Source organism: Petromyzon marinus, chromosome 6, assembly GCF_048934315.1.
Source record: "Petromyzon marinus isolate PM22_M1 ecotype Great Lakes invasive population chromosome 6, UKy_Petmar_22M1.pri1.0, whole genome shotgun sequence".
NCBI classification, from domain to species: domain Eukaryota; kingdom Metazoa; phylum Chordata; class Hyperoartia; order Petromyzontiformes; family Petromyzontidae; genus Petromyzon; species Petromyzon marinus.
Window position 1 is genome coordinate 4,119,718 of NC_133672.1, and position 12,613 is coordinate 4,132,330.

The 12,613-nt window shown below is 45.3% G+C and overlaps 1 protein-coding gene across 1 annotated transcript; it reads right to left on the minus strand.

Moving 5' to 3' along the window:
- Nucleotides 1–1,049: 1,049 nt before the first annotated feature.
- LOC142923247 (ras and Rab interactor 2-like) lies at nucleotides 1,050–8,878 on the minus strand. Its single transcript, XM_076064244.1, has 3 exons — nucleotides 8,087–8,878; nucleotides 6,055–6,215; nucleotides 1,050–1,262 (listed from the first exon to the last, which is right to left on the minus strand). The coding sequence occupies exons 1-3, from the start codon at nucleotides 8,247–8,249 to the stop codon at nucleotides 1,065–1,067; spliced, it is 522 nt and encodes a 173-aa protein (XP_075920359.1). The 5' UTR covers nucleotides 8,250–8,878; the 3' UTR covers nucleotides 1,050–1,064.
- Nucleotides 8,879–12,613: the final 3,735 nt, after the last annotated feature.

Sequence of the window (12,613 nt, forward strand, 5' to 3'; positions counted from 1 at the left end):
GTGTTTTGGGCAATACAGAGGGACACAACGAGCAACACCACACCAAGAGACATACACACATGGAGAGGCACACACAGAAAGACGCCCGGAGGGATAACGTACAGGGACTTATATAGGCTGTAGAGGTGGGGGAAGGGAAGGGTAACCGTGCATGGAGTATAGTAATTCCTGCAGTTACGAAAGCTTCAATTCTAGATATCTTAGGATATTTCGCTTTTTTTTAAGCAGAAAGGTTTCCTTGCGAAATGAAAATGTTAAAAACAGGAAATACCTCCAAATTAAAATTGGAAGTTACAAGATTAGTTTGCATAAAATGTATCCACATTTAAAAAGTAAAAAATTAGACTGTAACCCAGCAACACGTGGTCAAACACGTGGCTTGATTGAAGATAGTTTCAGCTTCAATGCTCATTCATATTGGGGCTGAAATCAACTGAGCTTTGCCCTTCGCCCTTAGCGACTAAACATATTTTTGTATTTCAGGATAATTCTAAATCGGTAAAGGAAGTGCTTATCGATGAATGCGTCGCAGTGCCATCACATGAGTTACTGTGTATCGCTTCTGTTATGTTACAGCCGATGATGAAATGTCCACGAAGCTTCAGAGTTTGCGGGTCCCCTCCCCATGGCTTAATTTGTCGAGAGCAATGTCCAGTTGCCACATCCATTTAGTAGGCACGCAAAAATCTGTCAAAACTTGACCCCTCCCCCCCCCTCCCTGTACGCACGCGGACTTTTTACCCCCCCCACCTGCGTACGTACGCTTGACGCACTCCCCCCCCACCCCCCCAGAATCCTATAGAACGGCCCATATTTTATCCACGCAGAAGCGATCAAGGATGAATAATATTAACGCGTTGAAGCAAACAGATAGTCCACCGCCGGACTATCTAACTCATTTGAAGGACGATGTAGACAAATTATTATCGAGGCTTCACCCCCCCCCCCCACACCCGTTTCCTGTGCGTACATTGTCAGTAGACCCCCCCCCCATACGCAAGCGTACGCATTTGGGTTAGCCCCCCCCCTCCCCCCTCCATGCGTTCGTACTAAATGCATGACCTCTAGGCGCAGATGTCGATGGAGCTGCTTGAGCTGGCCGACGATTGGCTGCGCCCCTCCGCGGATGCAGCCAAGGCGTCATCCTTCCCGGGAGAGGCACCGCTGAAATGCTCGGAGCAGATGCTGTTGATCTCCTCCATGGCCACCAGACGCAGCGACTGTGGGATGTCCGCTTCAGAGTTGACGGTGCTGTTCGATTTCTGGGCGAGCGATTAGAGGAGGGAAAACGAGCGATTGTGTGTGCGTGTGTGAGAGAGAGAGAAAGAGAGAGTGAGTGTTAATCGCATTACCTGGAAAGTTCAGCCACGGCAAAATTATAATGCGACTATAGATAATCTTTTGCACTGATAAATGCCTAAACTCAAAGCGCCATACATCACATCTCATCTCAAACATCCGAAGGGCGCCCTCAGTGGCAATTGTCCCTGTGGGGTACAAGGTGACTGACTCCTAACTGGCCCGCAAGTGGGCAGTAGTCTGCTATTGGGGGGAGGGTCCATGATTGCTATGTGTAATCCCAATTAAGAAACATACAGGTACCATTTTCGAATAAAAAAAAAACATTTGGACCATGATGCCGGCACACAATAACCTACGAGTTCCAAATTAGGTTTGGGGCTGTTTAACGTCCACTGTGACGTTTTATGTATTAATGTCATCGGCGATTCCCTATGAATGTGATGCATGCATGCGGGAGTGAGATGAATTACAACTGAACAAGAGAAGAGTCAATTGCATGAATGTAAATAAACTGCATCTAGGAATGACCATAAAGCATCCCAAGTAAAGGAAGTAGTACGAATACATGCGCACAGGCACAAGTATTTATGAGAAAAGTAAGTAGATTTTAATTTAAAGCTTTCGTGACTGCAGGGATTCATATTCTTGGTTCTTTCGGTAAAGTCACATAGAAGGGAAACAATAAAATAATAAAAATATAAAAAATAAAATTCTCACGACGTTTAAACTGCAACACAAGCAATCGTCATCAGGTGTGAAAACCACAGCAAGAAAATTTGAAAAAAGTGGCGTTTTTTTTTTACGTTAGCACCACGGAGAGGGATTTGGCAGTTATTCAGATGGACGAGTCCATCTATGTTCGGAAAAGAGGAGGGGGGAGACGAAAATAATGGATGCGGTCTGAAAGCCACCGTAAGTGTGAACAATCAATTAAGACCCGAAATGGTTTCTCAAATCCTTCCAATGAGTGCTAAGCCAGAATCCATCTTGAAATTGTCTCTGTGTTTGTATATGTGGATAGCCTCATGAACGAATCTCTCATGGTAGCCAGGTGGCTTACAAAGAACCTCTGTCTTGGAGAAGTCAATGTCATGTGAGCCTACTGAATTATAACAGTGATCTGCCACGGCCGGGGTGTTGGTCCTACCATGTTTTAGGTCTGCTTTGTGTTTACGAATGCGGTCTGAGACATGTCATTTGGTTTCTCCAATGTAACTACTACCACAGAGGCAACTTAGTTTGTAGACGCCAGGGTACTGTATGTCCGGAATCACATCTTTTACAGACGGAAATAGATCACGGATTTTATGTAATGTGTTGAATTGGACCTGGATCTTGTGTTTATTCAAGATTTTGGAGATCTTTTTTGTGATCCCCGCAATTTAGGGTAAAGTGATGGTTTTGAAAGGCTCCTCAAGAGGGTCCTTCTTCATGGAGTGATAGCTTTGCGGATTGTGTAGTTGGAGTAACCATTAGCCTTAAGAGCTTGGTGTACGTGCTTGAGTTCACTGGCTATGTGTTCCTGGTCGGATATGCATTGGGCTCTATGGTGCAGAGTCTTGATGAGGGAATTCTTCTGGGGTGGATGGTGGTGGGAATCCGGTTTCAAGTAAGCATCCGTATGGGTAGCTTTCCTGTAGACAGAGTGGCTCATTGAACCATCAGGTCTCTTTTTTATTAGGACATCCAACAAAGGTTAAATTTTGATTTAAAGCTTTGGCGACTGCTGGGATTCATATTCTTGGTTCTTTCGGTAAAGTCACGTAGAAGGGAAACAATAAAATAATAAAAATATTAAAAAATAAAATTAGCACGACGTATCAACTCCTCCACCTACAAACTGGCTCGTTTTCTGTCTGAAATCCTGCGGCCTTTCAATGGAAAAACCACCTCTGTGGTACAAAATTCTACTCACCTGGCATCGACAATCACGGGTATTTTCCTGTCCCCAGACGACCTGCTTGTCAGTTTTGATGTAGTTTCCTTATTCACCAAAGTTCCTGTACCTGACACCATCGCAATCATTGAAGACTTGGTTCATCAAGGAATAAACACTGAGGTACCCCCCCCTGGTGAGACACTGCTTAACCAATACATACTTCACTTGGAATGGAACTTTCTACAAACAAACTGAGGGCACCCCAATGGGCTCCCCCTTATCTCCGGTTGTAGCCAACATTTTCAGGGAGAAATTTGAGACTGACGCCATCCAGACTGCTACTCTGCGCCCAACCTCATGGAAGAGGTACGTGGATGACACTTTTGTCATCTGGCCACATGGCCGGCCTGCTCTAGACCAATTCCTCGACCACATCAATTCCATAAACCCAGCCATCAGATTTACCATGGAAGTCGAAAAAGATGGCAAGCTACCTTTGTTGGATGTCCTAATAAAAAAGAGACCTGATGGTTCAATGAGCCACTCTGTCTACAGGAAAGCTATCCATACGGATGCTTACCTGAAACTGGATTCCCACCACCATCCATCCCAGAAGAATTCCCTCATCAAGACTCTGCACCATAGAGCCCAATGCATATCCGACCAGGAACATATAGCCAGTGAACTCAAGCACGTACACCAAGCTCTTAACGCTAAAGGTTACTCCGACTACACAATCCGCAAAACTATCACTCCAACCATGAAGAAGGACCCTCTTGAGGTGCCTTTCAAAACCATCACTTTACCCTACATTGCGGGGATCACAAAAAAGATCTCCAAAATCTTGAATAAACACAAGATCCAGGTCCTATTCAACACATTACATAAAATCCGTGATCTGGTTCCGTCTGTAAAAGATGTGATTCCGGACATACAGTACCCTGGCGTCTACAAACTAAGTTGCCTCTGTGGTATTAGTTACATTGGAGAAACCAAACGACATGTCTCGGACCGCATTCGTGAACACAAAGCAGACCTAAAACACGGTAGGACCAACACCCCGGCCGTGACAGATCACTGTTATAATTCAGTAGGCTCACATGACATTGACTTATCCAAGATAGAGGTTCTTTGCAAGCCATCTGGCTACCATGAGAGATTCGTTCATGAGGCTATCCACATATACAAACACAGAGACAATTTCAACCGAGAAGATGGAATGTGGCTTAGCAATCACTGGAAGGATTTTATAAACATTTCGGGTCTCAATTGATTGTTCAGACCGCATCCATTATTTTCGTCTCCCCCTCCTCTTTTCCGAACATAGATGAACTCGTCCATCTGAATAACTGCCACATCGCTCTCCGTGGTGCTAACGTTAAAAAAACCCGCCACTTTTTAAAAAATTTCTTGCTGTGGTTTCACACCTGATGGTGATTGCTTGTGTTGCAGTCGAAAAGTCACGAGAATTTTATTGTTTTACATTTTTATTATTTTATTGTTTCCCTTCTACGTGACTTTACCGAAAGAACCAAGAATATAAAAGTAATTAGGTGTGGGCAGGACATTGTCGCAACAAAAAAAAAGGTATAATGGTCAAGGATAATGACAGAGTGGCGGGCAAGGAATGACACGTGTCTGAATATAACATCCACCGCGGAGATGGAACGATGAAATCGCTGTTGAGCAAGTGACAGGTTGATTATCTTGCAGGATCTCGAGATTGCAGCGGTTGGGGGAGGCCTTCAACCAGCAGTGGATTGACCATGGCTGCTGATGGTGGAACTAGATGTATAGGCGCATAGCTCGAAGCTACGTTATGTTATTCTACAATAATTTGAAGAAGAAAACATGCGTAAACAATTTAGCACGTGACTTTAAATAAACAAGACACATATTTTCTGCATTAACAATCGAAGCATTACAACGCTGCGCATCATTGTCGGTGTTTTTAAACACCCACATTGCGAAAAATAATAATTCCGGACAAGGAACATGGCTTATAACAAGGTCCCTAGAAACATTAAATGAAGTCCACTCTGGCAATTTCCCAGAGTAAAACATGGCACGCTGTCATGTTTCACAATCCCAGAGGCAAATCTCTACACACACACGTGCACACGTGCAACTAGGGAGCCAGACACCATCTTTGGATGTCCCGATCAAGTTCTGCAGTCTGAAACATGGAAAATATGTTTTAATGCCTCATTTAAGTCCTTGCTGGCTGCTACTGTCATGGTGTCATGGTTAGCAGCGCGCTGAACTTGCAATCGAATGCTCGCCAGTTCGATATTTTGGTGCAGCATGTTTCCTCAATCAACTCCCCACCACTTCTACCCACCCAGCTGCGTACGTGGGTTCCACGGTCAGCCTATTCACGGATGGCGTGTTTCTTGGGTAAAGTGTGAGCACTTCCACCTCTTCCGAGATGTCTGTATGTATGTTGAACTTCTTCTTTCGCACCGTACGTAGACAACTGTGATAATCGGAGGTGTTTGGGAAGGACAAAAAAATGTCTGGCCAGCATAGAAGAGGAAAGCTAAACTATATTTTACTGAACCAGGTAAGGCTCACTGAGCTGTAAAGCTCTTTTTCAAAAGCGACCTGGCCAAAAATGATAGCTCAACGAAGTGGCGTATCATATGTAAATTTATAGCAGCCAAATACTCTAAACGCGTGTTTCTAAATGCGGAGAGAAAAAAACGGAGAAAGATTCCACGCGACCACGGAGATAACATGCAAACTCCAAATATACAGGTGTCAGCGTGGGGATCGAACCCACAATCTCCTGTTGCTCCAAGCGAGGTAGTTAACATCTTGCCACCATGTTGCCCATGACCTTGGGAAAACCGGGTCAGCTGTCACACGCTCACCTGCGAGTGGCGGTCGTGGCGTAGGGAGGCCTTGGAGCGCACGGACACGCGGTGCTGCCACTGTCCCAGCGAGCCCGAGCGGAAGAGCTTGCTGCAGCGTTCCGTCTCCACGTGCTGCAGCAGGTAGAGAACCCCCTGGATGCTGATCAGGTAGTACTGCCCTGTTTTGGAGAGTCAAGGAAGGTTAGGGGGGCGGACCAGGGCAGGTGTGGATTTAGTTTTAGGGGGCGTGGGTGCTCTCTGAATTTGTAACTTCTCCACCTTCATAGAACATTGTAAATTATCCATTGTCTACTGGACATCTGTGAAACTACCGGGCAATCTGTGAAAAAGAGCTTCATAGCGCATCGGATTCTTCCAGTATGAATATATATTCTGATTCATATAAGTTCTTGCAAAATGCAACTTTAACCAGCATCTACTGTGAAGCATCCAATGTGTTTCTGCATGTATTTATTCATGTACGTGCTCGACTGGGTGTGGTGTTTATCGTGTACACACATACTGTGGGTTAGAGAGATGAAAATGTCAGTACACGCGTCATTACATGTTTGCTATGTACATGTCAGTGATACCCTTTACAACCATTATGACCGAGACGTTCCATCTCGTGGAATTATCCAGGTGAAATGGCACTGAAAAAAATAAAGTACAAGCACGTACAGTATCACAATGTATGTACATTGAATTTCCTTCACACCGTACGTAGCCAAGCGTGCTAATCGGAGGTGCGGGGGAAAGCCAACAAAGTGAGCACGAGAAACAGTTCTAAAAAAAATAATTTTCAATCGAGACGATTTAAAAGTGTACAGCTCCAATGACTTCCTAATATCGGAAGGAAGTGCGTTCCAGACGGCCCCAGTGGCACATCTGAAAGCGCGCGATGCGGTGGTTGTCTTTGTGGCGACGTTGCTAACCGTTAAGGTTCGAATAACTCTGCTATACAGCACACAGAATGTTCTCAAGCAAATGAAGTGTAAACACATTGCTTTCATTATTTGCATTCCAATTATTTCAGTGGAAGAAACCCATTAACGCAAAACGGAGGCACATTACCAGCGCCAGATTCAGTTTAATGGGGGCCCAAGGCTGTTGATAGTTTTGCGAGCCCTTATTTGGAAATTCAGTTCCTTCAATTGTTTTACCACCACGATTACCCACGCCTGCTGCCAAATACTACATTGTTATCTACCATTGTTATTCAGTTATTTTTTTAAAATGTGAAATACGAATCGCAAAGCTAGGTCTAATTACTCTATGGTTCTTTCGGTAAAGTCACGTAGGTAGAAAAAGAAAAGAATAAAAGAATATTTTTTTAAAAAGAAAATTTCTAAAATAATATATATTTTTTGCTTACGTCACTTTTCCGAAAGAACCAAAGAGTATGGATTCCTGCAGTCACGAAAGCTTCAAATTAAGACTAAATCTAATTCATAGTTAAAACGAATTAAAAAAAAACTTTCATTTTGGCACATAACTCGTAGTAATACGCACAGTGACGCTATGGCTTCAATCACCAAATTACCCATAGCATTTCTCATAGTTGAGATGGTCTATGCGTGTCCACCATCATAATGCGGTATATTCACACATACTCTCTTTGTTTTGGGCGGGGCTTCTCAAACATCCAAGGCCCTGGGCTGCTGCCCAAAAAGAATTAACCTTTTCAAGGAAGCCACCAAAAGATCTGCATATTGGAATGACTGGAAAGGCGCCGTGGAGGCCTTCCTGTTGCACTGCAGGGACACTTTGACAATGTCGCAGATGCATGACGACGCAGCCTCCCAAGCGGCTTCTTGTTTTATGATCCTGCGGCGCGTGGCCCGTAGTGAAATTTCGCGAGCGCGGAAAATTCGATTTCGTTCATCGAAAAGTTCCCCATAATTTGTCAATTTGGGTGAATGCGAACATTTCGTAAACGGAGCGTTCGTAAATCGAGTGATACCTGGACAGCGTAAAACAGTGAACCACATTTATTGTGCACTGCTGTTATGCGGAAGGTTCAACTCAAGGCGAATTGTGTATCTCAGACCTTCTCCATGTATCATGCATGGCTCCATGAGCTCCGTCATGTAGTCCATATCTTGCTTCAGTGTGGCAATGTCGCATCTCACCAGCACGTACGTCAGCACTGGCATGAATTCATCAGCTCCAAGCTGTCTACCTGCACGATTCAAACAAAATGTGATCAACATTTTCTCTATCTCTCTATAAAAAATCTACTGAATTGAAATATTATGTAGCGTGCCAATATGTATGAATAGGGCTTTCAATCGGTGCGCATGGCCAGCCTACGATCTATGGATCAGATATATGGACAATGAGAAAGAGAATGGAAAGCTAAACATTTCGACGTGTGAAGCAGTGCATGCGTGGGATTGTGCCGAGGTAGAAAGAGGAACACATGAAGCAGGACAAGTTTGCAATTCAGAGCCATCATATTGACTTAAACCAGTGAGATTGGCGGAAGGATGGTGATGGTGGATGGTTGAGACTGGCAATGGAATGCAAGCCAAAGAGATGGTGATGGCCAATGGTCGAGACTGTTTTCAGTTTCAGTTTATTTATTTTGGTATAGCCCTGTGAGCCATTCGGCTCTTGAATCGGGTACAACCACAACAAACAAATCAACAAAAACACGAACAAGAAAAAAACATCTTAAAGTGACTATGTGACTGTACAAACAGAATATCCATGAAAAAACAGCAAAATATTCCTGAAAAAAGCACTGTACACCAACGCTGTGTGCAAAAATCCCAGTGGGATGCAAGTCAAACAACAACAACAACCACAAGAAAACTTCGATTAAGGCCATCAGTCTAACTCCGTACTACAACAAAACAAACATGTCCAAACCAAAAAACGTTTTCGAAATCACCAAAAAATAAAGCCATAATTGCAATGTTACAGTGATCACAAGGGCTGTGACCGAAATTTTACAATAAACTACATAAATAACATGTAACACCAAATCCTAGAGCCATAGCTGGCTGCATGAGTTACTCCACAACAAAAGAAGCATCAGTCAGAGTATCAAAATTTTCAATGCACCTTTAAGATCAGCACGCTAAATCAAAATACAGATAATACTTTGCAGCGTCATCCGCAGCGAAACATTTTATTTTATTTTACGCCAATGAATAGCAGTGGCAGCTAGGGGTGTACAACTCCTCTAGAGCAGTTTTGAGAGAAAATCTCATTGGTAGCGATTCAAGACTGGCAATGGAATGCAAGCGAAATGGGGCAACTAATCCTTGAGTCGGACCACCACAGAGATGGAGAGCGATCAAGTTGGTTCCTTTTCACGAGATGGATTGGTGCACTTTGGGATCATGATGACGCCATCGTGGAGTCGGCTTTCGCCCAGCAGTGGATAGACATTGACTGGTGATGTGTGTGAGCAGCGTCGTACCTGATCCGTCTTCCATTGACTTATATATTACTTTGCAGATTTTCAGGAGGCATTTAATCTTGCGGAGGGGCAAGTAGTCTTGCTGTATGCTGGCAAATGCCCGCCTTATCCCTTCCAAGGTGTCCTCATTTGGGACTTTTGCTGTCACTCCCAGCTCCTCCAGGGTCTTGTTTTGGGTGGCCTCAGAGCTGCAGCGTAGCTGCTTAATGGAGCCGTCCCTGAGATGGTAATCCCCGATGCTCTGATCCAGTTGGCCCTTGAGTGACTTCAATATGCACTTACATATGGCCTTTTCCACAATTACATCTGCAGGTGAATACCAAATGAGAACCAATGCTCAGAAGCCGTATGGTGCGCAAGTGAACAGTTAGCAACTTACAGAAGCTATTCGGTACAGTGTTATTCTGTAGTTGCAACGTGTAGTTAAATAAAAACACCCCATGCGCTGTAACTGGCGTTGGGCCAAACATCCCAATGCTGAAAAATGACCGCAAATTACTCAATCGTAGGGATGTATTAAGAGATTGCAGGCAGCAAGATGTGCTTTACTTGAGAATATTGGCACCATACAGAGGAAAGTGGTAACAAATGACGACATGGACACATTGATGGTACACTGGTCCTCATAAAAACAGGTCCCTGCAGGGTGGGCTGGTAGGACAAGTCTCTGCGCTGTCTATTGCTGATTTTACACCCAACAGCACGAGATTTCACTTCGTTAAAGTATTGAAAGGGGACGGACGGACGGACACATTAATCTATTGCAGGATGGTACACTCAGTTTACAACTTCGTTCCTACCAGTACAAGTTTAAAATCAACATTCGTCTTCAGACTGCTTCGACATCACGAGAAATGATTTTGTCCGACCTCCCCGCAAGATTTCTGACCGGGGTTGCGAATAGCGGGAAGGTAAATCATTGTTCCAAAATATTCGGTTTAAAAAGAAAAATACCGCACACCGTTGTACTGTACTGCCGATACATTGAAATGTGCAGTATTGGCTATCTTGCCCATGGTTCATTATGATGTTATGTTTGTTGAACTTATTTCGCACCGTAGGTAGCCAAACGTGCTAATCGGAGGTGCGCGGTGGGGGGGATAGGACAACAAGCTAAACACAACAACAACAAAGTAGTTCACACACAGCAGCAGCAAAAGCAACGTCGTTATCCCCACTGAGATCACTTGGCAGGAACCCTCTGCAGAAAGTGGCTTGAGACTCAGCGAGGCTATAAAGGTAATTTGTGTTGTTCACATGAGCAAATTAATACATTAGCAAATCATTAACTAAGCATGAAGTACGCATTACTTTGGGTCACAATGGATGCTCAATCCAGCATCTATATAGCCCGTAGACCTACACGCATTCACCACCAGCATCTGTATAGACCTACAGCACACCAATGAAAACATGTAGGTGGGAGAATACATTCTGAGGTTGTCAATTTCTGTTTGTTAAGAACCCCACACCACCCTTGTGGTCAACCTACCTTTTTCATGAATAGGCATTGATGAAGACAAGATAGGGTCAAGTTCAGATGACTGCAGCACGTAGTTTTTGAGCTGTGTCATGATAGCCCTCACAGTCGCCAGCATGGCGACGGCCGAGTCGTGAGTGTTCAGGTGTTTCTCTATGTGCGACAAGTTGCTCCGCATGAGCACGCCAAAGTAAGAGTCGTTGCTGTCCACCAGCTTCGTGATCTTCTTGATGACTCTGTTTCCCTCGGCCTTGCGCGCGAGGTGCTGGCTGAAGGTGCCGCCGATCTTGCTGACGCCCGCGTTGATGCCTTTCATGAAACTCTGCTTGATCTTAGACTTGGACACGATGTGTCTGATGGACTGCGGGAAGGCACCGTCGAGCGAGAAGTCGAACTCGGGGAAAACGCTGAAACGGCTTCCCGACGACGTGTGGCTGCTGACGGAGGCCAGCGTGGACACGGAGCTGGAGTGGCCCAGTTTCCTCACGAAGGCAGCGCCGTCGAAGTCGCCGGACGCCTGCGAACTTGCATCGTCGCAATGTCGATGCACGTCCTCGTCCGGCGAGCAGCCTGCGTCTGCGTTGCGCAAGTGTGCGGCCGGACTCGTCAAGGGCGCGCTTTGCGTGCGGCCGTGGTTATGTTTGGCGCTCTGTAAGAGCAACCTAGCCGGTTCGGCCAAAGTCGCGTCTGCACGAACGTCGCCGCGTCCGCGTCCTCCGTCCGGAAGAGCGTCGTCCTCGTGGTGGCCGCTGCTGAGTCGCAGGATGTCCTCGCCGGCGACGAGGGAAGCGACCGCCGCGACGTTCGCCTTTGCCGCGTCGACTGTCACGGTCGGGACGTGCCGCCTCGTCTCCGCGGCGGTCATTTGCGCACCGGTGTCCACCGCTGGGTCGCCGGCGGTGAGCGGCCGATCCAGTTGAGGAGATTCGCGTCCGTCCGGAGCGGCCGGGTCTCGCGAGGATTGAGCCGGGCCATGGTGGAGTTCATAAAGAGGGTTGATGAAATGGAGGGCTCCATTGGCAACACGGGCTTGTGATGGCATGTTGACAGCGCCAGTCGGGGTGGTGCATGGTTGCACCTTGAGGCGAGATTCTAAAGAGAGAGTGAAAGTGTGAACGTGTTGAAGTGGAGTTGCCGAGGTATTTTCTGTATAGTCCTTGGTTTAACAGTTCTAGAGGGATAGGTTGGCCACTAAAATGTATCCTGCCTCTGCACAGCCTTCAAATTATGTGGGCTCATTACAGCTTTTGACATATTTTTGTAGAGAATGCCCTCTTATGTATCAGCCAGCTGTAGCAATTTAAAGTAAAGTCTCTGTGCACGTTATGCACTGGGACTCTATGTGCTTGTAAAGTTTCCTCATACTATACGTAATCAATGCTTAAGGTTTATTCAAGATATAAATAGAACAGTACTGTATCTAAAAACACTCAATATTGCTGGATAGAGTATACAGGTGAAGAGATGGTGTACAAAAAATGCCTGACCACTTTTTTTGCAATATTCATCTCAATTGTTTTTTTGAAAAAGCAAATTTTTTCTTGATATTTCAGTGTACATGAACGAATGAAACATTTACATTTGAGCATACTCACCGATGTCAACGTCCTTGGGCAACGATGCGTTACCGTCCATGCGTGATCTGTTCAGTGGGGTTTCTTTTGTGT

Coding starts and splice junctions, on each gene's coding strand:
- LOC142923247 (XM_076064244.1), bottom strand. CDS start 8,249: ATGTTGATCACATTTTGTTTGAATCGTGCAGGTAGACAGCTTGGAGCT. Junction 6,216..8,086: donor ATGCATGATACATGGAGAAG/GTCTGAGATACA, acceptor TCTCCAAAACAG/GGCAGTACTACCTGATCAGC. Junction 1,263..6,054: donor GCCACGACCGCCACTCGCAG/GTGAGCGTGTGA, acceptor TCGCTCGCCCAG/AAATCGAACAGCACCGTCAA.